The sequence below is a fragment of the Anoplopoma fimbria genome, chromosome 22 (genome assembly GCF_027596085.1).
Source record: "Anoplopoma fimbria isolate UVic2021 breed Golden Eagle Sablefish chromosome 22, Afim_UVic_2022, whole genome shotgun sequence".
Classification (NCBI taxonomy): Eukaryota; Metazoa; Chordata; class Actinopteri; order Perciformes; family Anoplopomatidae; genus Anoplopoma; species Anoplopoma fimbria.
The window spans coordinates 1,365,348-1,392,847 of record NC_072470.1 but is presented as its reverse complement, the minus strand read 5'-3'; the positions used below and the strand labels follow the sequence as shown (position 1 = coordinate 1,392,847).

Here is a 27,500-nt window from a genome sequence, read left to right as displayed (position 1 = left end):
AACGTTAGCTCAGTCTGTTTCTCTGATAACTTAAGATCCAGATGTCTGACGACTAAAATCATCCATCAGGTTAAAAACCACCAAGATCTAAAAGGTTTATCATAAAAATGTGGCTGAAAACTGGATAAAAAGTCTGTTCATGAGTGACAACGCTGACATTTACAGGGGGTACAGGTATTTGAATGCAGACATGTGACATATTAAACCTTTCTACGAGGGAAGAAAACCAGTTGAAGGTGTGACCACATCCAGGTTAAAAATGTTAAAACTAGAATACAAAAAGGAATGAAGAGCTACTTGTGACTTTAGTTTGTTTCTCTGTTCAGTGACGTGTGCTGTGATGCAGAAAACAGGCGCCGGCCTCCACACGGCTAACTCCTGCTACTGGGACACGGCCATGGACGGTGAGCACAGAGTCCACACGGCTGATCCACTCTGACAGAGTTCTTCTATTCTTCTCTCTTCTCGTTGTGTTTACTATTTTCTCTACTTCTACTTGTTTCATCTGTTTTCTTTTGTTGTATCCTTCTCTCCTCGTTCTCTTCCTATTTTCTTTACTTCTACTTGTTTTGTCTTTTTTATTTATTGTATTCTTCTCATCTTCTCTTTCTGTCTGTCTTCTCTGTTTACTTTGTCACACTCTCTCATATTTAAAAGGTCTCTCTAAACTCTCCCCTACGTGTTTTGTCTCTGCAGGAAGCTCCACGGTGAGATGGGAGAACCGCACCATGTACTGTGTGGTCAGTGTGTTTGCTGTGGCCGTGGCATAAGACACACATGACCACCAGATGAACAGCAGGGGGCAACAAAGTGCCATATGTCTGTGGTTACACCTGGGAGCTTGACCTTTAACCTCTAAAGGAAAAGCTGCAGACAAGAAAACAACTGTATTTCAGCCTTCAGATGCATGCAATCATCTTCATCATCATCGTCGTAATGTATTTTATCTTCTCATGTCACTGCAGTGCTCTTTATTTATCACTCGCTGATGCCTGACAGCACACAGCAGCTGTTATCCTTCTTCTTCTTCTTCTGTGGTGTCTGATGTTTGTTACGTGTATCAGGAGAACAGAGAGCGGGAGGGTTTTGTACTCGGAGCTGTTTGGCCTAACCCTCAACATGAAGACATTAAAGAGCAGTGTTCACTCATTTATCTTAAATCAATAAAGGTTTGAACATTTCAAGAAAACGCACGACTGCTTCCTTATCGCACTGATTTCATCTTCAGATGAATACAATATTTTTACCTCTTTATGTTTTATATAGCCATAATAAGTTTCTTGCAGTTTTTCTCCTTTGTTCGGATTCACTTCTACTTATTGTGTTCTTAAACTTTAATACATTCATCAGTGATGTAACTAAATACATTTACTCAAGTACTGTGCTGAGTACAACTTTAAGGTACGTGTACTTTACCTGACTGTTTGCATTTTATAATACTTTCTACTTGTACTACATTTCAGAGAGAAATATAGTACTTTTAGTGAGATATTACAGATGAAATCACCCAGTAGCACAAAGTAAATGTACTGAGTGATGTTTTCTCATGAATGCATCAATAATAATAATAATAATAATCCAATAATATGATGTGTGAAATGGTTCAATCTGCATAATGAGTACTTTTACTTTTTGACCCATCGTCTCATTATTCAAACAGAAGTCCTCTTTGGAAATCTTTTTTATTAATTAAAAATGTGTAACTGTATGAATTCCTAAAAGAAACTTTTATGTATTGAGAAAATAGTGCAAAAATATATTTTTGGACTTCCTCGTAGTCTTTATGCAGCGTTTGAAGAAGTATTCGGATCCTTTACTGACGTAAAAGTACGAGTACCCCTCTGAGAAAATACTCAAGTATTCAAAACCGTACTGAAGGTGGGACTTCTAAATTATAGTTTTGGTTTAAAAAGTTTGTTGAACAATCTTTTTGAGATGAAAAACGGCCACAAGTCCTTTCTGAAAGTTCAAGTTTATTATCGGAAAAAGAAAAATACACTTAAACCTGGATGTGAAAAGATACACAAAGCTGACAAAAAATACTGTGATTGGTGAAGTTCTCACATACAACTCAAAGATATTCAAAACCCATCACATGTTTTCTTAGCATCCACACTTTCATTTATTCTGGTACAATTTAAATAAAAATAATAACATTTATCACACAATGTAACCAGAAGGCTGCTTGTTTGTCATTTTCTGAACAACTTACAAACAAAAGAAATACACTCTTATGTATAAAAACTTCTTCATGAACAGTATTTTCTCGAATCCTGCCAAAGAAGCTGAATATAAAAGTGAAAACTTAAATAGAAAAGCAACATAAAAGCAGAAAGCATTAAGGAGTTTTGTAATAATGCTGCTCTCTTTGTTGTTTAGCGTTGCATACAAAGCTTTGCTGCCTTGCTCAAGGGCAATGCAGCGGTTTGAACCATGAAGTATTTCTGCTTCTTAGAAATACGTGACCTTGTCCTCCTCTGACATGGACGAACAGAAAAACTAGATGAAAATAGGAAGCAGAGTTTTGAAAGCAGCAGAGTTTCACTCACTCATTGATGTAACACAAAAGGAGAACAAGGTAGAAGTGGAAAAATACCGCAGAGTTGTTTCCTCCATTTTGGAGCAAGAAAAGCGTTTTTGCAAAACGTCTGTGGTGAGCAGCGAAGAGGAGATCGGAGACGAGCTGCCAGTGGGGACAGCTGCACTAAAGCATCAAAAACACAGTGTATGATGTGGACACTGAACAGTTTGTCTCAGTACTTGGGACGTTCCTCGGTTCCTCTGCTGGTTCTCAGAAGTTCTCTGTGTTGAAGATGAACTTGACGTCGGCCTCCGAGTGAGACAGACACTGTTTCTCCAGAGATTTCCCCAGCTGAGGAGGGCCGCACAGGAAAACGCCCACTTTGGTTCTGAGGACACAAAAACACCAGTTCATCCATTAGGATTATAGTTTAAGAGCAGCAGTGTAGTAATGGGAGTAATGGATATAGTTATCAGGAGGGAACATTGGGTTTTTGGTATTGTGTGTATATTTAGGTTTTTTGTGGATTTTTTATATTTAATTAATATGTAATACTTGCACTTTTACTAAAAGTAGAAGTACAGTGTGTGTGTACAGTGTGGTAATAAACAGTGTGATCACATGACTACAGGTCCTCACCCTGGGTGCTTTGTAGCGATGCTGCTGAACTCGTTGTCCCAGTTGGGTTTCCCGTAGAGCGTTTTCTGTTTGAGGCCTGTGATTGGATCGTTCTCCGCCTCGTGGTGAACACGGAAGTGAGCGGCCTGGAGAAGCAGAACACAGAACTCACAGTGTGAGCGTTTGGTACGGCGTAGTTCAGTACTGTTCTGTGTGTTTTTATGTGTATTAGTACCTCGGTGTCCTTCCAGCGGGTGAGGTAGATGTTGTAGCTCAGGAAGTCCGTCACGCCTTTCTCCGCCATCTGACCCTCCAGAGACTGAAGCAGGTCGGCGAACCACTCAAAGGCCTGCGTCTCCGGGCAGAGCCAGTAGAAGTAGATCTGGGAGGACAGCAGCAGAACGTTTCAAACAGTGCTGTATTCTTTCTGGAGCTTTCAACCCTATCGCACGTTCTTCTTCTGCAAACTGAGCTCCCATCTCTTGTGTCTACTGTGCAAAGTCCATCTGCTGAAGAAGACCATGTGATACAGTGGAAAGCTCCAGAGAACGCTACTTAGTCGACCTTAAGTTAAGACTTCTATTTAACGTTTTTAGAATGAGCTTTGATGCTTGTTAGAAGTGTAGTTTCACATGAAATTGTTAACTCAAGGCCCCTTACTGGTCTTCTCTCGTTCTTCCTGAATGAAGACCATGTATAAAGCTCGTAAGTGGACCTTGAGTTTCCCCGCTGGTCTGAAGGCCCCCCCCCTCACCTTCTTGGTGAAGACGTCCTGGTTGTTCTGGATGCGTTTGTACCACACAGACTTGAGGATGGAGGCGAACGGAGTCACCCCGATTCCGGCGCCGACCAGCATCACGACCTCGTAACGAAACACGTCTTCACTGGCGGTTCCAAACGGCCCGTCGATGGCCAGCCTGAGACGTAAAAAAAACACTACAAATAAACTATTTGATCTTTTTCTCTGCAGATATGTGATGGATCCACTAATCAGATTCAAATGAAAGGTTTAAATTATATTAAAACATGTAAAAGTCCTGCAATCACAATCCTACTTAAGTTAAAGTATTATTATATATATATTTTTAATTATTATAATATATTATATATTATATTATAGCATTTAACTGTTCTCTTTTAATTTCTCTTATTTTTGGAGAAATATTTAATCATTTTTGGAACAAATTAAAAACATCCTCCTTTCTTTTGTAAGAGGTCTAAATCCAGAACTGTTCGGAGGACAACCTTTGTTTCTGCAGCGTTTCTTGGAGACCTGATCGCTGTTCAATAAGTCCAGTCAAAGTGTTTTACACACATAAAGACCTGGTTCTCTCATTGTGTGGTCTGAGAACAGAGAACAGGAACCCCCTGCTCTCTGCAGGACCTCTCTGATGTTAGGAGCCTCGGTCAATGTGAGAGCTGGCTGCTCTTTAAGTGTTGGATGCAATCAAACGTAATCACGACCATTTAATTCACAGTTTCTCCCCCTTTCCTCCCCCTCCTTCTCGTACTTGGGCAGCTTCCAGGCCTCCTGGGTCTCGGTCTTGTCTCCTACGCAGGCCTCGTACAGCGCCTGGGTCCAGTCCCCGACGATGCGGATGTGGGCGCTGAAGTAGTCCTCCTCGGGGGCGGAGGTCAGGGTGAAGGGGTGCCACTCCAGCCTGGAGACGGAGGGGCACTGGATGAAGACGTACTGACCCACCTCCATGTGGAAGCCCTTCCTCTTCATCTGCAGCTCCAGGGTCTTGGAGGGATGCATCACCACCTGAGGGGCAGGTAGGGGGTCGTAGAGTCTCGATCAGGGGGTTTATTCACACATTTCATCATCAATTTAACATTTTAATATATCAATCACAGCTTTGTAGAGCCCAGAGGCTACAAAAGTCCAAACCATAGTGATTGTAATCATATCAGAAATACATTAAAACACAAATAAATCATTTGATTTTAAGTCATCCTGATTGGCTATTTGTTTTATAGGCAACACATTTGTAGGAAGCTTAAACAAAGTTTTGTAGAAGCTTAAAAAAAGTGCAATCAAGGGATGCAAGAAAATCAATATATTGATGCCTGTAATGTCACATTATGATGCTTTATGCATTGAAAAATAGTCTAATTGTACTTTTTACCCAAGCTTATTGAAGTAGTTTTTTTAGATTTCCTGCTAACAGTCAAACAAACCTTATCCGTGCATAAAAAACTGAATAATGACATTTCTTGAGAAGCACATTTAAACCACCTGCTGCTCTCCCTGTTTTCTCTCAGCTCACCTTGGTGATGACCACCTTCTGGTGGGACCGATAGAAGCGGACCAGCCTCTCGCACACGTACAGGATCATGGGCCCGACCACCCACTTCCACGTCTGGAGAAATAAAGGTACATATTAATGCATGAATGGACGTACAACCACAGATGTACCGTTTCCCATGAGCACCCTGCCGTCCTCTAACGCTCACCCCCGGAGGGTTCCCAGCAAACAGTGGGACGGCACAGCTGGAGCCGTTGTTCCCCCAGTCCTCAAACTGGTCGGCACATTCCGTCGGGATGTTTGTTTTCTGACTAGCGGCCGTCTGTCCTCTCACGATCCTCCTGCACGGATAATATCAGCATTATTATTATTATTATTAATAATACAGGTGAAGCTGGAAGACTAAACACTCAAACATGTCTGCACGTCTCACCCGTAGCCGTGGAACACCAGTCCGATGAAGAAGATGATGAAGAGGTGGTGTGTGTACCAGAACACCTCGAAGTACGACCTTCGGATGACCTCCATGGACGAGGTGATGATGAGGATGAGGGCCAGCGTGATGGCCACGCCCGTCAGCCCGGCGATGGTGGTGAACATGACGATGGTAGGGTTCTGCATGGAAACACACACACACACACACACACACACACACAGCCGATCGGTCACGTGGGAGTTGGGTCGTGGACAAAGGGTCGTCACCATGACAACGCCCCTGCAGGCCATGTTTGTTGGCTAACTTCCTTCATGTGTCAATGTGTGTGTTGTCATTGTTCCTCTGGAGGTTTTTAATGCTCAAAGTAGCTGAAGAGGCTTTTTAAATACATTCAGTGAAAGAAGTTGAAGTGGAACTGCTGAAAACAGTTGGAGTGTTTGTTTGCAGGTGAAGTGAAGTGAACAGAGTTGAGATGTCAGCTGTGGATGAAGGACTTTTCTGGCCTAAATATTTCAGCTTTAGAGCTTCGAATCATTTAATATCAGGTTTGACGTGAGAAGCTTCTCAGTCTCTTCATCTTCTTTCTTTGTGTTTCGGCTCCTGAAGCTAAATACTGTATTATAAAAGAGGAAGTTTCTCAAATGAGGACTAATACCTCCAAAGAGGAAGCTTGTCAGATGAAGTAATACTCTTCTTTTCTCCACCAAATTTAGCAATGAATCAGAAGGGATTTCACAGATTTGAGCAACAACAGAAGCCTCCAGCTTCATGTGCGAACCCGAGTTCTCCTCAGCTCACCGTCTCGTTGGTCCTGATCGGGTTCAGGTAGGACAAGTTGTCCCCGTTGTTGCCGATTTCAGACAGGATGAAGGGCAGGTAGCTGCTGTTGCGATTCAGCTGGGCGTCCATGAAAAACTCAAAGTTAAACAAGTGTGCAATGATGTGCACGGCTGCAGGAGGATGAGACAGAGGAGATTCATTATGAACGCGTCCAATGAGCTGCAGGATGATCAATCAGAAGAGCTGGCTTTTCACAGATAGAGTGGCAGATATGCAAAAAGAAAATGGCAGCTGTGGCTATTTTATAGTTTGCATTTCCTGCATATTTGATATTAGTTAGTTTCAGTTTGATTCTGAATTGAAAACCCATTACTGAACATGTTTTATGTTGTGTTTCGTCTTCCTGACATCAAATGTTTTGTCTTACACCTCCCTCTGTACCAACGAAGAAGAATCAGACAGTATTCTTTTTACCTTGGTATCATTTGACATGTTTTATAAAGGTATCTAAGCTGACAGCGTACCTGTATGGAAGGCGATCATGTAAGCCACCAGCTTGTGAAACGTGATGTTTCGATCCAGCTGTCGAGCTGCTGTTCGGCTGCAGCACTGAACACAAACCAGACACATATTACAGTTATAAAAGTACTGATTGGATCCTCATAAGCATGGTGTTATTATGGATTCATATTTGGTGTTTCTACCTGGATGGTACCACGGAGGAAGGAGAGCAGGTTTCTGCAGACCGGCAGCAGGATGAGCATACAGTTGAAGTTGAGGCAGGCGGCCGGAGCTCTGGCCCAGGACAGAGCTTGCTGATGGGTTAGAGAGCGTGTTACCCCAAAGTGTAATCTGATTACTCTCTAGTGCAGAATACTTTAACCCCTAAAAGTTCTGTGAAGCTGTGATGCATGTAAAGATGGGACAGTGCTCAAACACAGCAGCTTGTTTCACTTCTGCTCTCGTGGATGCAGCTGTGCAGCCGAGTGTTTAGACTCAGCGCACGATGAAAGCAGCTGTGATCAATCTTTAACCCTCACGCCAGAGCTGCCCCCTCCTCTACCTCGATACTCACATGTGGTAGACAAAGAGGTTGGTGTAGACAAGGTGAGGTGAGTGCGGGCGTGGTTGTGATTGTGTTCAGGACGCGTTGAGGGTTTACAAGAAGCTCATAAATGAATCACCTGCTGAGACTATTTCTGTCCTGCAGCACAGCACCATGCAAACACACTGTATTCTCAAGTTTAATGAAGGGCCGGCCGCTCTGATAACATGTTGTAAAATTGACTATTTTATCCCCCTTGTTTCTCTATTTTATAATAGGGAACAATATGCAATTTTAAGCAATTTATCTAAAGAATAAATGTGTTTTAATGTGTTAGTCCTGAGCAGCAAAGAAGAACATATGAATAATGATCAGGAGTAAAAAAAAAAAAAAATAGCCTGATATTAAAATGTAAACAGAAGCGGTTGAGTGGGATTAAATCTACTAATTGTGATTATGAGTAATAAATATGTGGGATTTCAGACAGTTAATGAAAAGCCTCTACTGGAAGCAGTTTAGTGTCAAAAAAATCCCAAATAATCTATGATATACAGTCATTTATGCAGGTATCTAAAACAAAAAAGTTTGGTTGCTAACACAGCTTATTGATTTAAATTGTACCAAATCATTTCTCTCTGTTAAGCTGTCTCCAAAGCTGATTAATTGATTAAGTCTTCAGATTGTTCTGGAGTTCTGCTGCAGGGCGTTCAGTATAAGAAAAGAGAAGAAGAGTGGCAGACTTGCAGCAGTTTGATGATCATGATTTCGGGTTTTCCTCGGTCTTCCCCCGCTGCAGTTTGAGGAACTGAAAAGGGTCGGGTCCTGTTTTTTATGCATGCTTTTCATGCAACGTTTTTTCTTCTTTTTGAAACTTGAAATAAAAAACTAGACTGTGATGATCTCCGTTTGATTTGATGCATGCTGCTTTAAGACACAGCGCAGCCTCAGATCACTTTATACTCCTTTACTATATAAAAACCTGAAGTGGACTCACCCCGAGCAGAACCCTGGTGTAGAACCATCGGTCCACCAGGAAGGCCATGTAGAAATGGACAAACAGGAACGCATTGATGCCGAGCCAAACCAGCTGTAACACCCAAACACATGCAGGTTATTAAATATATATATATAAATATTAAGCCATGGGTTTTGAACCTTTAAATCAAAGTAAGTCACTGGTTTGCATTATTGAATCATTTTTAAAATGCTTAAAATTATCAAATAATTCACAATTAATTTTTCTCCAAATCTTAATAAAAAAATATATAAAAAGTTTTGATTTAAATCAGGAGCTATCTGACTCAAAGAATAAGATTATGAATTGTGGTATTTGATGCTTCAAACCAGATTGTATATGAACTATGATAACTCCCAAACATCAAGTTCATGCACTTTGAAACAAACTTTATTGAACTGAATATCAAAAAGTAATAAAGTACTCACAATAACAAAGATGGAGAGTCCCTCGTTGGCAGCAAAGTTCCCCATGGTGAAGAGCTTCTGTGCTACTGTGTCAGTAGAGATGGAAGCAGGAAACAGTGAAGGAGGAGAGTGAACAGTGCAGAAGAGTGATTGCTCATTTTATGACCTTTTATTAGAAGCGAACGAGGAAGTGGCCTGGCGCCAGCCGCCTGGTTTCTCTTCGGTAATTCCTCCAGTCGTTAAGGAGTTCCAGCTGAAAGGTTCCTTATCAATAACCTGACTTCTGTTCAATCAGAGGAAAGAATGATCATGAAACTTAAGAGTGAAACACTTTTATCTGATAACTGGAGTTTTCTTTGCAGATAAGTGATGTGAATATAATCTATGAAATGAATAACGTTGATGTATTACTGCAGGTTAAGATAAGACTCTATTCACAGCTTCCCAGCAGTGTATAAAGTAATAAAACCAGCGTCACCTTTAAAGGAGACGTTCTGCACAATCAGTACCTCAAGTATAGTTTGATGCCAATACTTTGACTGAAAATGTTGGTGTAGAATCTAGAGGTTTAACATAAAAGCCCTCATAAAGGGTAAGAACGGTTGAGTCCCGGATGTGCTGACACCCGGACCCTGCAGGTGACAGTTGAGAGGAACCTGATCCGCGATGGTGACATGGTGAATTTTAGGCAGAGGAAGTGGCAGATTTCTAAACGTGAAGTAGAAACAGAAGATCTATTGCCACATGCTTCCTGTTTCAAGCTGAACTGCAGAGAGAAAAACACCTGAACCGATATGATCTGCAGAGTAGAACAAGGTTTATCAGAATATAATGATTCTGATCCCATCGTTGAAAAGTGGAGATCAGCTTCTCATTTCCTGCTGGAGATGAGAGTGTCCTTCATGAGCAAAGCCTCCTGAGAATACATAAGATCCAGGGAGTCCTGGGATGGTTTCTACAACAGATCAAGAGGTTGTTGATGATTGAATGAGTCCTTAAGTTCCAGGGGACTCGCCATGAATTTGATTTACAGGATTATTCAGAGGATTTCATGTGTCTTTGGATGAGGCCCTCGATAGGTTTTAAAGAGGAGGGAGGGGATTTCAGAAGAGGGTTCCAGATCTGATAGAAGGGTTGAAGTAAAGGGGTTCCTACGGTCCTTCAAGTGGCTCCAGAGCTCCTGGCCTGGTCGTTGATGGGTTCAGTGATTGCATTGGGAGGGTCAAGAGGTTTGAGAGTCCCAGTTACACACCTCAAACCTGTACTAACCCCAAATTAAATCTACTTCTCTGGAGATAAATACCTAGAATGAGTCTGTCTGTCTGTCCCTGAAAAAGCAGATTGATATTGTGGATAAAAGCATCAGGCTCACATAAACTAGTCCCACTGTTCTCCCCTGTTTTAGCTTCTTAAACTTGTTTAACGCCATCTTTTCAAAGAGTGTGATAAAGAACAAAGTATTACTGCAGCTCTGCAGCGCTGAAGCTTTCACAACAATTGTATCGTTCACTCCAGATTATTGTCAATCAGATCGCTGCTGATGGAGCAGAGGGACTTAACCCCGCGGATTACATCACACCAATCGAGGTTAAAACGGCCAACACCATGCAACTGAACATCCTGCTGCCGGGCTGCCTTTGAGCAAGACATCGGTTAGCGTGATGTATGTCTTAATAAAGGAGTGTGTGTTAGTGCAGCTCATGTGAGAGGAACAATGACAGTGTGTGTTCTGCTGCCATCTAGCAGCAGAACACACAGAGGTGTCTCATGTTTTAGCTGCGTTTGCTGCATGATCACTGTTAATTAACTGAAAGAGATAAATGTAAATTATACAGCGTTAATATAAAACATGAGGGGTAGAATATGGAGAGATTAGAGAAAATCTCTGCTATTATTTCATTGCACAGTAATGTATAACAGTTATGTATGTGAAACTCCAATTAACGATGATGCTCTTCAAGAAAGATTTGCTAAATGGACCCAGATGTAAAGACATGGGTGTGTGTGCATGAAGGGAATAACGTGTTTTATGTGCGTGTGTCAGTTTGTGGTAACGAACGAGCAGACAGATGGTTGTGGAAGCGAGTGGGGAAAAATACATAATTCAGACGGAACAGGGTGGAAGTTTAGTTGCAGAGTGACAAACATGAGATGTGACAGAATGAGTCCAATACTGCACACAAAGAAAGCTTCCATATCATTATTAGTTATATTAATAATGCATGTTTCATGACAACAGTTTTATAAAAAAACACCTTTATCTTCTTTTTCCATTTTTTATATATTCTCTTTTCTTCTTCTTAAATCTGCAGAAAGCTTGATAAGTCCATAACATTCAAGGTAAAGAACGTCACATTAACTTCTCATTTCTTTCATATTTTCTTTAGCGTTAGCAACAATAATCAAGATGTTCCCCTCAAAACCTGCACACTAATAAACAGAAGATCCTGTTCCTGTAAATCATCTCTACGTCTTTGTTATTGATTAATATGTGCAGGCTCTGCTGCTTTACTTTGATTGTTTATCATATTATATTCTAGCTCTGCATATTGTTACAAACAAATCTGCTTTGAATTAGAAAACATTTCCTGTGTTTGTATTTTGTGGATTTACAAAAGTATGCAGCGTGGAAAACTGTATATTTTCAGAATGCAGCCGTCAGCAGTGACCTTATGTAACATGTTAACACGGGTGAAGCATTGCAGCATATTGTAAATGATGAAGCCGAGGGTGAAGGTTGAAGCACATGCTGTGTAATTTAAACGGAAAGGCCCTCTGGTGATTTTCCCTCCTAATCTGGGTGAAGGGGATTAGAGTAAATCTGTTGCATGGCGACTGGGACTCCTCCGAGCAGTTTCACAATTCATATTCACAAAGTGCTGCGTCGGTTCCACTAAAGGTTCATGTGATTATTGTCTTTGAGGTTTTAAAGACTTTGACTTATGCACTGTGTATTCCTTTAATGATATTCTTCCTACATCATACAACCTACAGTCCCTCCAACATGCTAACTCAACATGTTCTTCTGAGCATTTAACTGGTGACACACAGGTCTTTTATTGTGAAGAAGCAACAGGAAACACAGCTTGTTTCTTATCTCGGCCAGGAGATTATGCATTCGGTACATAAATCAGACTTTAATTAAAGTCTAATTAGTGTTTCCTGTCATACAGATAATACATTTTTTTTTACTTGAGGCGTTCAGGGTCCTCCTGTAAAAATGCGATGCACTCAGCAATACAAAATCTTCCCTTTATTGAAACAATCATGTTAAATGTTAAAGTCTTCCCAGGCTGCTGTGTGAACTCCTCCGTCGGTTTCTTTGTGAAACATCCATGTTTAACGTCCGTCATCCATCTCTGGTTTAATACGCAGCTCCTCCATAACTCACATGTTCATGTTCCACATCTGAATCATTCAGAGGACGGAGCTCTCGGGTTAGTTTCAGTCAGGCCTCGTGTCTCGGGGACGCAGAGCGGCCATGATGCTGCTCTCTATGGTTAAACATCAGCGAGGAAAATATCTATTTAAATCAAATTTCAACACCTTAAAGTCTCAGAAAACATCAATATTTCCGGTACCATCCTACGACATCTGGGCAAACTGATGAAGCTCATGTGGCGTGATTGAAAGCTCCAGAGCATCTACTACATTGATCAATAGCTATTATTTATTAAAAAGGAATTCCAACGTTTAATTTACCAATTTCATTTAAGAATGATGAAACCTCTTGAATATTATTGGATTGATTATATATTTTACTCAAAATCTGAATATCTATTTCATAGTATTTATTTATTTAATATTGTCTGTTTTGGGCTTCCGTATTGTTGGGTATCTGTATTTGTCAGCGGTCTTGTTGTTAAAGGCTGATGCAATAATAGCTGTATTAAATAAATACATTAAAAAATATATATAAAAAATACAAACAATCATAATACCTACGATTTTATTATTTATAATAAATTGATTACAATAATTTAAAAAATAATTAAAATGTTTTAATTATATTTTCACATTTTAATTTCACAATTCTGACTTTAAACGTAGAGTAAAATTGACCTTATTTAATTAAACTCACTACCTCATAACTTTGTCTTAGTATTTAAAAAGTAGCATCTCCTAATTTAACTTGTTTTGATTTGGTAATTTGCATATTTGATGTCATAATTCTGATTTGAATTGATTTTGAGCATGTCTTTTAGCTTTTTATAGTACTGATGCACAAAGTAAAACATTTTTTTTAAATAGTTTCCCATAATTCTGACTTAATTTCTCATACTTTCTTTTTATTTGAATTTAAAGAGACAGTGTTTTGATATAGTATCTCATAATGTTGAAATATTGACTTACTATTTAAAATTTGTATTTTAAAAAGTTTGTTTCAGAAGAAATAAAAAAATAATTTTAATGGACATTGAGGATTCTTACATTTGATGTATTTACTTATTATAAGATAAGATAAGATAAGATAAGATAAGATAAGATAAGATAAGATAATCCAGGCTTACAACAGCGTAGAGTAAAGTGTACACAAGAGACATAGTAGAAGAAGACAAGCTAAAAAAACAAAAAAAACAACAACAAGTATTATAAATAAGCAATAAAAACAAAAAACAGTAGAAAAACAACAATAACTGAAATATTGTATTTACAGACAGAAAAAAAACTATTTTAACTATTTTAACTATTATTGCACAGTGTAATGTGTAATATATTGCACAGGTTTTTATTGTCATGTTATTGTTGTTAAATGTTGAAATATTAATACTATCAATCTTTTTTGTTTTTAAAAAGTCATAAATTGAGATGAATAAGTATAAAAATATATTTCATTTGAAGGTGAAGTGAGGATGTTTACATGTCATGTATTTTTACATATTTTATTTTATTGTCAGTAATGGTCCTCCAACCTCAAAGTTCACCTCCAGAGAGGTGTTGGGCTGATGACGTCGGACCAGGTGGAGGAAAATCTCCTTACAGAAGAGGGAGGAGGAGGAGGAGGAGGAGGAGGAGGAGGAAGAGGAGGAGGGAGGTACAAATATACAGCGACGTCAGAGGACTCACCACTCCACTGACAGCTCACCACAGGGAGCTCACCCGGACTACCGGCTGCATCCACCGGCTGGAGGACGCTCCTGGTCCTGGTCCTGGTCCTGGTCCTGGTCCTGGTCCTGGTCCAAAGGACTCTCTCTCTCTCTCTCTCTTCAGACGGATCTTCACACGGTTTAATCAGGTTAAAAGGTAAGAGATTCATGCTTTAATCTGAAGATAAGGCTTGTGCACAGGTGTCCCTTTAATTCAGAGTTGAGAAGAATGATAATTAAGAACAACATGACAACATGAATTAAAACATATATGATAGGACTTTAAAAAAAAGTCTAATCACCAAAAATTTGGTTACAAAATCATAATTATAACTCTTTAATCTGCTCATTTTGATCAATAATAAAAAAACACATTAGTTTTTTACTTGATGCATTAAAAAACACTAAGTGTACACTGTTTGTGCACGTTCAGGGTCACCTGTAGAAGAAGGGAATGAGTTTATAAAGGCAGAGTTAGGAGATGATTCATTCATGTTCTTCACTGAACCATCTAAAAGAGGCTCAGTCTATTATTTTACAGATCACATCTTGATATTTATATACATTTATAGACATGCAGCTGAAATAAGACACGTTTGAATACGATCAAGGATTAACTTGACAGCAGGAAAGCATATTTCTGCTGCACTAAATAACGTTTACTTCTATATATATTGCATCTTTCTCGAGGATTCCTGGATAATCTCTCCTCTAACAAGTATGCAAATAAAACAAGGGAAAGTAGTTCTTCATTTAAGGAGCCAGATGTGTTGGGAACAGTAGACTTCTCACTATATATATTAAATATTAAATAGCCACGCTTGGTATTAAACCAGATTTTCTGCATGTTTCCAAGACGAAACTCCACTTTTACAATTTAATTCATTTCAGATTGGCATTAAATGATTGTGTGAGCAGATACAGTATTTGAGCTCTTGCAGCTGTTGATAGCGTGGCTTTTGTTTGACAGTTTAATGGATGAGATAACAGAAACTATAAAGTCTCCTACGAGCAACAACGTCTCACCTGTTGTGAGAATAAAAGAGATGTTTTATCTGATGAACAGCGCCGTTATGTGTTTGATTTCTACACATATTGTGGCGTTTTAAGTGAAGAGGACTCGTCTTCATCCAGTAAACCTCCTCGTCCTCAATGCCCACATGTGTTACAACAGATAAGAATGGTGACACGTGTAAAGGCGACCACACCTACTGAGGACAAACGAGATGAATGTCGGTTGTTCTGCTCACTTAATGTGTTTCATCACATCAAGCTGGACTTTTCTGCTTCTCCTGTCTGAGTGACGGTGCAGCACAAACTCTCATATCCACGCAGACAAATCATTGTCCCAGTTTGTCTTCAAACTAAGACATGCAGTCCAAAACATGACCTTTAACCAGTTTACCCTCCAGCACTCAAAGAGAATCATAAAGATAAAACGCATAAATGAACCATTTGTTGTTATTTGCTTCAGATTCTCACTGATAAGAGGTCAGATGTTGTACAAAACAGGGACTGAATGCACTTAATGTTTAAATTCTAGGCATGGGGATGATTTCTGGCTGATGCAAACCTTCAAATAAAGTCTTAATAATTAGTACTAATGAGGTGAATATTACAGCTTATAATAAGCTCTCAATCTATCCTCTCAACTCTATTTCTTCTCTTTATTGAACCTTTTAATCCGTCTGTCTGACCTGAACATAGCACGAGTGTTCTGCACTAAAGTAGTCATTTTCTCGATGAAGTTTTGTATTGAGCAATCATGGTTTGGATTTATCTGCTGCAGAGTTTATATCTTTGTACCAGACGTCTCAAGTTGTAAAGTAAAAGTAGAGTTGCAATGATGAGTCGATCGACTTCATTGTAAACTGAGTTTCTTTGGATTTTTGGACTGAAGACATTTTGTGACGTGACCTTGGAGTTTGGAAGATTTGTTATAGCTTTCTGATGTTTTATACAGAAAGTAATCTGCAGATTAGTCGATTAGGAAACTAGAATTATTGACATGACTTGTTGTGATTATTTAACTGTCTGCAGATGTTAATGTGAACGGCATCGGGCCAAACCAGAGACGTAAAGCATTTAAAATAGCGGTGATTTGAAGTAGTTTTGGCAACCTGACAGCTCGGATAGATTGTATTTAAACACATCATACATTAAATGATGACTCTGAAGAGTGTTTGTCCTGAATACTTATATTCCCTGATGTTTTAATGTGAAACTGGAGCTGTAGGATTTGAATTCTATAGAGCTGCAGGAAACCATGAACTTCTGACTGACCCTCTTGTTAGAAACGGGTCTTCGTCACTTTCATAACTTCTTCATCCTATTTATGAAAGCATGAAATCAGAATTAAACGGGGGGGTTAAGCCGCAGGAGATTTCCTCCACCAATACTTTACTGCTGTGTTTAACATAATTAGCATTCATACAGTACTTCCTGTCAGCTGTACACCAGAGTGGAGAATCCGTTTAAACGTACACATTAACTCCTGCGTTGCTCATCATTTGTCATATGACCTTTGACATCATACAGTGATTATCTGAGCAGCTCACAGAAAAGCTTCATACGTCTTGTTTTTCTCAGTGCAGGCAAAGATAATTCAATTAACTGTGTGTTAGAGGGCAAACGTACTAAAGCTTTTCTCTTTTAACTGCTTTTAAGCCGTTTTACCCTTCAGTTACCGGATTACTGAGACGTATTTAATAAAGTTTAATTACGGTACATTCAGATGATGCTTTGGTACCATTGAGTAAGTTTAGAAGTTCAGTTTCTGCACAAACACTTGTTGGAATCAAACCACCGTCTAGATACTGAGCTGCAGCCGTGACATGTGTAGTGACACGTATCGACCTCCAGGGGCAGCAAACTTTCCTTTAGTTTGTCAGAAATAGCCAAACAAAGAAGACCAGAGACTTTCTGAAAAGTCTCTTATAGCTGCATTCTCTCTGCTGTCCACCAGGGGGCGACTCCTCTGGTTGTATAGAAGTCTATGAGAAAATGACTCTACTTCTCTCTTGATTTATTCCCTCAGTAAACATTGTAAACATGAGTTTATGGTCTCAGAGTTGTCCGTGTTTTCGTCTCACAACTTTAAACAGTGTGATTTCACATCAAAGATAATAGTACAAAAAAACAAGATGGTGACGGACAAAATTTAAGATGTTCACAGACAAAAACCAAGATGGCCAAGACTGGAAAACAAGAAGGTGACGGTTAAAAACAAAGATGGTGACGACCAAAAACCAGGAAGGCAACTGGACATTCAAATGTAAATTTGTTCAAAGGCAATAAGGTCTTTAAACACAAAGTGTAGATCTTGGACTTCACTTGGGACTTGTTGGTTGTGATTTTGGACTAAAAACACAATATTTATCTCAAACTTCTTGTAAATCTCGTCACGCTCGTCCTGAAACAAACCATGAATAAATGTAGATTAGCTCTAGTCTTTAGCTGACAGACACAACAGCTGATAAATATGTTTCTGTGTGTCAGCATGTCCCTGATTGGACAGCTGTCCGTCTGTTAATTAGTAACACACAGGATTATATAACCCCGCTGTCGTGGTGTTTATGCCAAACACAAACCTCGGCTGGCTTCACCGGGTGCATGTGACTCCCTGTGGATCGACTGCTGCTGTCTGTTCACATCTGTGTTTCCTCTCTGCGTTCACCGCCCGAGGCTACGGGTGAGCCGTGATGGGTGGAGGCGCCGACCCAGCGGCTGGTGTGGAGCTGCAGAACATCCTGCAGAAAAGACTCATCGCTGCTGGATCTGCACATGACGGTTTAGGATGCCGCCTCAAAGTCCAACAGGGCGACTGACGGACACGTTGTTCTCACTGCATGAAAACTATTCCGAGATTTATATTTAGACTCATTATTCAGCTCATTAAAGGTCCATGTTGTGTTTCTGCAGGTTTGCAGACAAACAAGTTTCAGAAGCAAAGATCAACGTAGTCAATGTTTGCTTCATGGTGAACATCATACAAATGATTGATCGTCCTGTTGCAATGACACGTTACTGGGTTGATGTTAAGTTTGCACTCTTGAAACAACAAGTCTCCCAAAATCAATGAAACATTCTCTTTCCTCTATGGATTTATTCATCGTTTTGGCTTTAAAATGTCAGAAAATGGAAAGAAAACAAAGATTTTTTCCTCAGAAAGCGACTCAATAGTTACCGATTAATATTCTGATGATTGACAAACCAACAGGCGAACAGAAGAGAGGATTTAAAAACAGAACGTTTGTATGAAAGCCTTTCAGTAGACAATGACGATGCATTTTGATAGACAATGCCGATGCATTTTGAGAGACAATGCCGATACATGTTGTTATTTTTGTTATGTTTTGTGTTGCCGTAATGAATTCAGCTGAATATCATCAGGATCCATAAACTCCCTTTTTAATTGTGTTTCTATGAATCCTCCTCTTCCAGTTTGTGTGTCGGCTTTAATTAGAGTCTTTGTTGTTGAAGGTCAGAAGCTTCGCCTGTGGCGACGGAGGTGTGATGAAGCAACGACAGCGCCGCTCTTTACACCTTATCTATTCTTTTAAATGGCTTTTTTTTAACGGCTGCTCTCTCGGGGTGAATATCTAATTTAATTTGTCTCTCCATTGGAGCAAAGAGGAATTTAAATGCAGGCAAACAATGCAGATTGTTTCAGACTAAAGCCGTAGTTATGGAGGAAGAACTTTGGTATCTAGGTGTTTACTATGATATCAGTGTGTGGTATTCACAAATATACAAAACCACATTTTATATCAGTTTTTTCTTTAGATATTTACAGCTGGTCGCCTCAACGTGTCCTGTTTGAATTCTCCTTACTTTTGTAAATGAGATACCGTCCCATTTAAATCAAGTACGATCTGTTCTAACAACAGTTGGCTGTTGTGACGTTGATTTAAAAGCTGTAAAGGTGGAGGTTTGAGCGCAGGAGAGGAATGAGGAGCTAAGCAGCTAGCATGGCTGAAAACACTGAAGAGTGGGAGTCAAGGTAGTGGAAGCGAAACACATAAAGATGCTAAAATAAAACATGTTAAAACACAAAACATTTCCTTTATACATTACACACACAACAGAAATAGAACAGCAGAAATGGTTCCTTTCAAAATAAAAGTCATGCTTTGCTGGTGAATGCTAGGTTTTTTCTGCCCCGAGGTTTAATGAGTCCAAACCGAGAATGATTTATCTTTTAATGTTCTTCTCATATGTTGGAGGGTGAAAACATCAGCTGCTAATAAGAGCCAGCGGTTTAGCACTCCCATAATGACTCTAATGACCTCCTCCACCTGTAAAATGATGATGTAATCGGTTGGCGGCGACGCCATTCCTCCATTGGGTCACCTAACGATCAGTTGAAGGATTGATCCGTGCGGACGTCCTGCTGTGAGCCGGCGTGTGTCGGCCCTGAACGCCTCGCTTCTAAAGATTTACCTGTCAAACTTCTTCAGGAGCCTAATAACATAGAGAGGAGGAGAAGAATCACTAAATACATAAATGGACGTCAGCAGACCACCGTGGTGCTCTGCTCCTGGTCTGGATTTCATCACTAGCAGTCCAGAACCCAGAGACAGAAGAGGAGGGAGTCACTTATGTATCCATGAGGAGATTTATAGATAAAGAATAAGACTCTAAAATCTATGATGTGACACTCAGGAGAACTGCTGGGTCCTTTTCTCTTTTAAGTTACACAAAGATTTAATGTTTTCTCTCGTAAGAAATCCTGTGAAGCATGAAAATCCTGAGATTATTCACTAACTGCAGACAATTAACTAAAATCTGGTGTTTAAATATCATTATTTAATGTTATTCTTTCATATTTAATCTTGCATTTTTTTCAGTCAAACAATAACAGGTGTGTATTTTCTTTATGTAAACTGATTATTAAATTCTGATTCTTAAATCTGTCTTTTAAGAATCACACTATTCTAAATATATGGTGTATAGTTACATTTATCATATTAAAGAATATTTAGTTGTGTTTAATGGAAAGAGATTCACATTTCCTGATAATTAGTGCCATTTTTTTAAATTTCTTGGAACATTTTCTTCACCGGTTGTATTTTAATCATCTGTAAAACTGATTATTCACTCAAGTTCCTCTTTCAGAGCAATTTGGATCCCATGCTTTTGCTCAAGGGCACTTAATCTAATCGAATGGCTTCATGGGTTAAAAATAACCAGTTGTAATAGTTTCATCAATGAGGAAATGTAAAGGGACATATGCCAGGTTGTAAAACTTCTTAAATATATATTAAAACATTTTTAAGACCTTCATTTGTTGAGTTTTTGGAGAACTTTCTCCACATCTCATAGTAGATTCCTCACACCAGCTAATCAAATCCAGCTGCATGATCACCTTTTAAATTCATAACCAATAATTGGATCAAGTTGTAACGCATGACATTTCATTAAATCAAAATTCTTCTTGTTAATTAGATGCATACAGGCTCTCGTGAGAATCTTGTAACGATATGATTTCATTTTAGATTAAGTCAGAAAATCTGCACACATGATTAAGTGTTAAATATCTTTAAAGGGAAAGCAGCAGCTGTAAATAAAGAAATCAGTGCAGCGAGTTTTTCTGAGCTCTTCTGAGAACGTGGACGTATTCCTGCATTAATAGAAATAAATGAGTGCCCATGAAGAACGCGGCCGTAGTGATTCAGTTCCTTCAGACTTTAACCATTTCACGTTCTGTGACTAATCGTTGATATTATCGCAGCTGAAGGACTTTGAGATGTAATCATAAAAAGCTGCTTCCATGACCTGAAATAAACGAGCTTTCTGAGAACAAACACAATCAGCTGTTGGAGCAGTTTGACAACGTGAACCAAGGATTTACATCCCAATAAAACAGTCTGAATGAAGCTTTATAATCCAGCCTCTTTAAAGGAGTAAATGCTGTTCTTTATCTGCAGCATTCAGGGGATTTCTGTTTGGTTTTGCATCATGAATGAGCAGCAGTGGACTTTATGAGGACTCTCACGCATGAGGCGAATGACTCATTAAAACAAAGTATTTATAAACTTTATTTAGTCTGATCAGGTCTTGGTTTTGTCCTGTTATTCTGCTGCAGGTCTTCATCTGTCAAGATCTCTGGTTTGGGACGGTTCAGGTCCACCAGGTCTTTGTGGAGTCTAGAGAACCAGATCTGGTTGCAAATGTTTGACCCCAGAGACACACACATGTCCAGGCAAGACACATTTATTCAGCAGCTTTTACTGTTTTTTTTGTTTGTTTTTTTTGGCAGTTTACACATTTCTTACCTTCATTTATTTATTTATTTTATGCATTTTTTTCTTCACAATAATAATGACATAATTTCTTGCTTAAACAGGTAACAAATGGGGCAAAAGTGTAAGTAAATAAATAAAAGTAATTTTAAGAAATAAAATAAAGGAGAAAGGCAACACATAAATAACTAAACTTTAATTATGTTCCAAACGTTCCAAACTTAATTTATGATCTCTTATATTTCATGTCCCTGTGTTTTTGTTCTTTTTTATTTAAGTATTTTATTGTGAAAACCTTCTTTGCCGTCGTGGACTCGTCTCAGGAGTTGTGCAACAGATAGAAGTGTTGATAAGAAGGGTGATTGAGTTCATGTTAACTGTTTTTAAGGATAACCGTGCACATAAGCCACGTTTTAGGATTACTGACACCTTGAACCAGAACCAGAGTCTGTGTGGCTGTTTAAACTCTAACAGCATGCACAGGTTGTGACTGTGGTTCCATCTGAAGGAATAAGTGTCTTCTGTGGGACGGGGGCGATGGTTTGGAGTGAAGACCTGGTGACATCGCGCCCTGAGGCTGGTGCAGCATCGGAGTCAGCTGAGGCCTCGATAAAACCCAACAAGGCCCCGTTTTAATCCTCCCCTCACGCAAGATCAAGAGAGGGATTATTCACTGTGATTGTTGTGTTCGCTCTCGAGGATCATGGCCAACCTTTAAGCTCCCATGTGACCCAGCGCTTTGTTGTTTGTTGTTGTTTGCATAAGGAGGATATTGTAATAGTTTATGTTACGTGTTCCTGACTCATTCCTAAATTAAGACCAATCTCAGGAGGACTTCTTGGCTTAGTCGCTGTGGTGAGACAGCAAGAGATTGATTTATTTCTCCTCAGGTGAGCTGTCCCTGAAGGGGCCGTCACCAAGCCCCGGAGGACTTTTTGGGAGGCGGGTTGTCCATTTAGACTCTGGTTCTCCCAGTCAGCAGGAAGTTAAAGCTCTGCAGCTCCTAAAGAAGGCTCCGAGTCATGGATTCTCTCTAGAGAAGCTCCCACGGTGGAAAAGCTTTGAAGCTGACAGTATTTTTCTTCTCTGGATGTGAGTTGATTGACACTGATATGAACAAACTTAAACCTCTTCACAGAAGCATTAAATCCTTTCTTCTGGAGGAGGAAACGACTCCTGAGACACTGAACTATACTGAACTATACTGAACTACACTGAACAGCACTGAACTATACTGAACAGCACTGAACAACACTGAACTATACTGAACTACACTGAACTATACTGAACTACACTGAACTATACTGAACTATACTGAACTACACTGAACTAGACTGAACTAGACTGAACTATACTGAACTATACTGAACTACACTGAACTATACTGAACTACACTGAACTAGACTGAACTAGACTGAACTACACTGAACTAAACTCACTCTTGTGATCCTTGTTGTCAGGACGTTCTCTGGTGTTTGACCTCAGGAGAGTTTGACGCAGCGGTTCACTAGACTAAGCTCATTAGAGTAAGGAGCTTTCTGCACAACCTAAAGATCCAGAGATCTCTGTGTCACGCTATTTTTGGTTCTTGGTATAACGTACAATGAAGCAATATGCAAGAAGTATTAATCTATAATTAAAGTCTCATAATTAATCACATTTTACTTCACCTAATACAACCCTGAAGTACTTTTACTTAATGTTGTACTTGTACTCCACTCGATAAATCTTTTTTATTTTTTACATCCTGCATGAAAATCTTAAGTACTTTTACTTTGGATACTTGAGTACATTTACGTCTAATATAAACAACAAAGTTTTTCATGCCTCTTTAAAAAAAAAAAAGAAACGTTTTGAATGCGACAGACTTCCTGTTCTGAGAGTTTTCTCTGCTGGTAATCAGATTTAGATTAGTCTTTCTATTCACTGCTGTGGTGTAATTTGGTAGGAATGCATGTGTACTGATCTGATGGTAGTGATGGGGTGGTGTGTCTCATAACTGGAGGAAGTGATGCTGCTGCTTCTGAGAAAAGAGCTGCGGGTCCGTCACACCGCTGGCCTTGTGAAACGTCCTGTTGTGTTCGGGTCACATGTTCCTCCGTGCATGAATCTCCTCAGACCTGAGCTGGTGTCTTTAAACGGTGCTGTTGGTGTTGACAGGTCGACCGGAGGCTGCAGGATGCTGTGGCTGCTGCTCTGTCTGCTTCCTCCGCTGGACGGCAGCAGAATCGTGGCCCAGGACGTCACGTATCAGGAAAGACACAGTCACGGTGAGTCTACCACACTTTGTGTACTTATATATTCTAGAAAAGCAGACTTTATGGGCAGATTCTGACTCTAATAATGTGTGCAAAATGTGTTTAAAATTCTGTTTATTCATTCAGCAACAGTTTGCTCCAACGTGATTGGTCAATGAAACTCAAACAGAACAACACTTTATTTATCATATCAGTGTTTACAGATATTAATTGATTAAGTGTGAGTTGATCCTCTGACTGATTGTCAGTGCATGTGCTAATTATGTTCTCATGATGCATTAAATTCAAAACCAAACTCCACAAGTTGCTGCTGGAGGGAAGAAGTAAAATTAGAGGTTTTCTAAAGGGTCTCTGGTGCTGGGAAACACTGACACATTTGTCCAAAACTTACAGAAAATGTATGTTCCTAGAAGTCATTTTAATGTCCCCAGCATTCCTCTTAATCATGTGAGACGTTTGTGAAGCCGCCGCCATGCTTGTGATTGAAAGGAGGGAAGATGGAAGCAGTAAAAAGAAAACAAGTGGACAAGTATGTGTTTGTATTCTAGTGGTGCATCATGGTCGAGTGTGTCCAACCCTTCAGTTAATTACATTTTGAGAAGTGTGCAGTCCAGATCCACGCTCTGCAGTGACGTTTCACACAAGGGATATTTCTGCGCTTTGTGAGCCTGAAACCGATTTCTTCTTCCTCTTAATCCAAACAGAGGCTCCTTCATCCTCCTCGTAATCACGGGGAGGAGCACTGGAGTCCAATCAATCAACAACAATCTGCAGAATCCTCTTTTGTAAATGTCACAAGAATAGAAATAAACCTCTCGGGGGTCATTTCTCTGCAGCACAAGTCAGAAAATTGCTCTTCGTATTCAGACAAAGATTTTCATGTGTCTGAATTTTGCTTGAAGAGAGAGAGTTTGAGAGTGGAGACCTAAAATTGAATAAATAAGACATTATGAGATATATAATTCAATTCAATTCAGTTTATTTTGTATAGCCCAGAATCACAAATTACAAATTTGCCTCAGAGGGCTTTACAATCTGTACACATGCGACATCCTCTGTCCTTCCCTCACATCGGCACAGGAAAAACTCCCCTAAAAAACTGTAAAGATCTAAGAGACCTATTAGAGCAGCCTGATAATAAGGAGTTACAGTAATCTAGTCTAGAGGTAACAAATGCATGAACTAGTTTTTCTGCATCACTTTGAGACAGGATTTGCCTGATTTTCGCAATGTTACGTAAATGAAAAAAGGCTGTCCTTGAGATCTGTTTTATATAAGAGTTAAAAGACAGATCCTGGTCAAAGATAACTCCAAGGTTCTTAACGGTAGTGCTGGATGCCAGAGCAATGCCATCTAGAGAAACTATATCGTTAGATAATTGATGTCGAAGGTGATCTGGGCCTAGTAGTTTAACATTAAGAAGTTACAGGTCATCCAGGTTTTTATGTCCGTAAGACATGCTTGAAGTTTAGAGAACTGGTTAGTTTCGTCTGGCTTAATTGATAGATATAACTGGGTATCATCTGCATAACAATGAAAGTTTACTGAGTGTTTTCTGATAATATTCCCCAAGGGAAGCATATATAAGGTAAATAAAATAGGTCCAAGAACAGACCCCTGTGGAACTCCGTGACTAACCCTGGTTTTCATCGAGCTTTCATTGTTTACATATACAAACTGAGATCGGTCTGATAAATACGACTTAAACCAGCTAAGTGCGGTTCCTTTAATGCCTATTAGATGCTCCAATCTCTGTAATAGGATTTGGTGATCAATGGTATCAAATGCAGCACTAAGGTCTAACAATACAAGTACAGAGACAAGTCCTTTGTCTGAAGCTATTAGAAGGTCATTGGTCATTTTCACCAGTGCTGTCTCTGTGCTATGATTCACTCTAAATCCTGACTGAAAATCCTCAAATAAACTATTGTTATGCATAAAGTCACACAGCTGATTTGCTACTGCTTTCTCAAGGATCTTAGAGAGGAACGGAAGGTTAGATATAGGTCTATAGTTATATATAGGTCTATAGTTATATATAGGTCTATAGTTAGATATAGGTCTATAGTTAGATATAGGTCTATAGTTAGATATAGTCTATAGTTAGATATAGTCTATAGTTAGATATAGGTCTATAGTTAGATATAGTCTATAGTTAGATATAGGTCTATAGTTAGATATAGTCTATAGTTAGATATAGTCTATAGTTAGATATAGGTCTATAGTTAGATATAGGTCTATAGTTAGATATAGTCTATAGTTAGATATAGTCTATAGTTAGATATAGTCTATAGTTAGATATAGGTCTATAGTTAGATATAGTCTATAGTTAGATATAGGTCTATAGTTAGATATAGGTCTATAGTTAGATATAGTCTATAGTTAGATATAGTCTATAGTTAGATATAGTCTATAGTTAGATATAGTCTATAGTTAGATATAGGTCTATAGTTAGATATAGTCTATAGTTAGATATAGTCTATAGTTAGATATAGTCTATAGTTAGATATAGGTCTATAGTTAGATATAGGTCTAAGGTTAGATATAGGTCTATAGTTAGATATAGGTCTATAGTTAGATATAGTCTATAGTTAGATATATGTCTATAGTTAGATATAGTCTATAGTTAGATATAGTCTATAGTTAGATATAGTCTATAGTTAGATATAGTCTATAGTTAGATATAGTCTATAGTTAGATATAGGTCTATAGTTAGATATAGGTCTAAGGTTAGATATAGTCTATAGTTAGATATAGTCTATAGTTAGATATAGTCTATAGTTAGATATAGTCTATAGTTAGATATAGGTCTATAGTTAGATATAGTCTATAGTTAGATATAGTCTATAGTTAGATATAGGTCTATAGTTAGATATAGTCTATAGTTAGATATAGTCTATAGTTAGATATAGGTCTATAGTTAGATATAGGTCTATAGTTAGATATAGTCTATAGTTAGATATAGGTCTATAGTTAGATATAGGTCTATAGTTAGATATAGGTCTATAGTTAGATATAGTCTATAGTTAGATATAGGTCTATAGTTAGATATAGTCTATAGTTAGATATAGTCTATAGTTAGATATAGTCTATAGTTAGATATAGTCTATAGTTAGATATAGGTCTATAGTTAGATATAGGTCTATAGTTAGATATAGTCTATAGTTAGATATAGTCTATAGTTAGATATAGGTCTATAGTTAGATATAGGTCTATAGTTAGATATAGGTCTAAGGTTAGATATAGGTCTATAGTTAGATATAGGTCTATAGTTAGATATAGTCTATAGTTAGATATAGGTCTATAGTTAGATATAGGTCTATAGTTAGATATAGTCTATAGTTAGATATAGGTCTATAGTTAGATATAGTCTATAGTTAGATATAGTCTATAGTTAGATATAGGTCTATAGTTAGATATAGGTCTATAGTTAGATATAGTCTATAGTTAGATATAGTCTATAGTTAGATATAGGTCTATAGTTAGATATAGGTCTATAGTTAGATATAGTCTATAGTTAGCCAACACCTCTGGATCAAGAGTGGGTTTCTTAAGAAGAGGTTTAATTACAGCTAGTTTGAAGGCCTGTGGTACATGGCCCGTCAGTAAAGACAGATTGATCATTTCTAATAAAGAATTGCTAATTAAAGGTAAAACTTCCTTAAGCAGCCTAGTCGGAATCGGGTCTAAGAGACAGGTGGAAGGTTTAGACTTAGAAATAGTTAAAGTCAATTGTTGAAGGTCGATGGGAGAAAAGCCATCTAAATATATTTCAGGTTCTACAGCTGTGGATCGATCGGTACTGGTTGAGGGCAGTAGATTATACATTATTTCTCTAAT

At 38.7% G+C, this 27,500-nt stretch overlaps 3 protein-coding genes across 3 annotated transcripts in view; 2 read left to right on the top strand and 1 right to left on the bottom strand.

The window, feature by feature from the left end:
• The window catches only part of LOC129111529 (dynein light chain Tctex-type 3-like), a 3,676-nt gene extending 2,487 nt beyond the window's left edge, over nt 1-1,189 (top strand). The window contains exons 4-5 of the mRNA XM_054623508.1: nt 327-404; nt 697-1,189. Coding sequence (XP_054479483.1) covers nt 327-404; nt 697-770 — 152 coding nt within the window. The 3' untranslated portion in view covers nt 771-1,189. The remainder of the gene's footprint in view (nt 1-326; nt 405-696) is intronic.
• Nucleotides 1,190-1,956: 767 nt separating this feature from the next.
• On the bottom strand, nt 1,957-9,236 carry LOC129111510 (cytochrome b-245 heavy chain). Its single transcript, XM_054623479.1, has 13 exons — nt 9,093-9,236; nt 8,644-8,736; nt 7,309-7,419; nt 7,129-7,213; nt 6,623-6,774; nt 5,822-6,003; nt 5,597-5,729; nt 5,410-5,502; nt 4,651-4,904; nt 3,894-4,056; nt 3,375-3,521; nt 3,161-3,285; nt 1,957-2,909 (listed from the first exon to the last, which is right to left on the bottom strand). The coding sequence occupies exons 1-13, from the start codon at nt 9,135-9,137 to the stop codon at nt 2,792-2,794; spliced, it is 1,701 nt and encodes a 566-aa protein (XP_054479454.1). The 5' UTR covers nt 9,138-9,236; the 3' UTR covers nt 1,957-2,791.
• Nucleotides 9,237-22,414: 13,178 nt separating this feature from the next.
• Nucleotides 22,415-27,500, top strand: part of LOC129112001 (growth hormone receptor-like) — a 15,914-nt gene continuing 10,828 nt past the window's right edge. The window contains exons 1-2 of the mRNA XM_054624173.1: nt 22,415-22,494; nt 23,563-23,672. Coding sequence (XP_054480148.1) covers nt 22,493-22,494; nt 23,563-23,672 — 112 coding nt within the window. The 5' untranslated portion in view covers nt 22,415-22,492. The remainder of the gene's footprint in view (nt 22,495-23,562; nt 23,673-27,500) is intronic.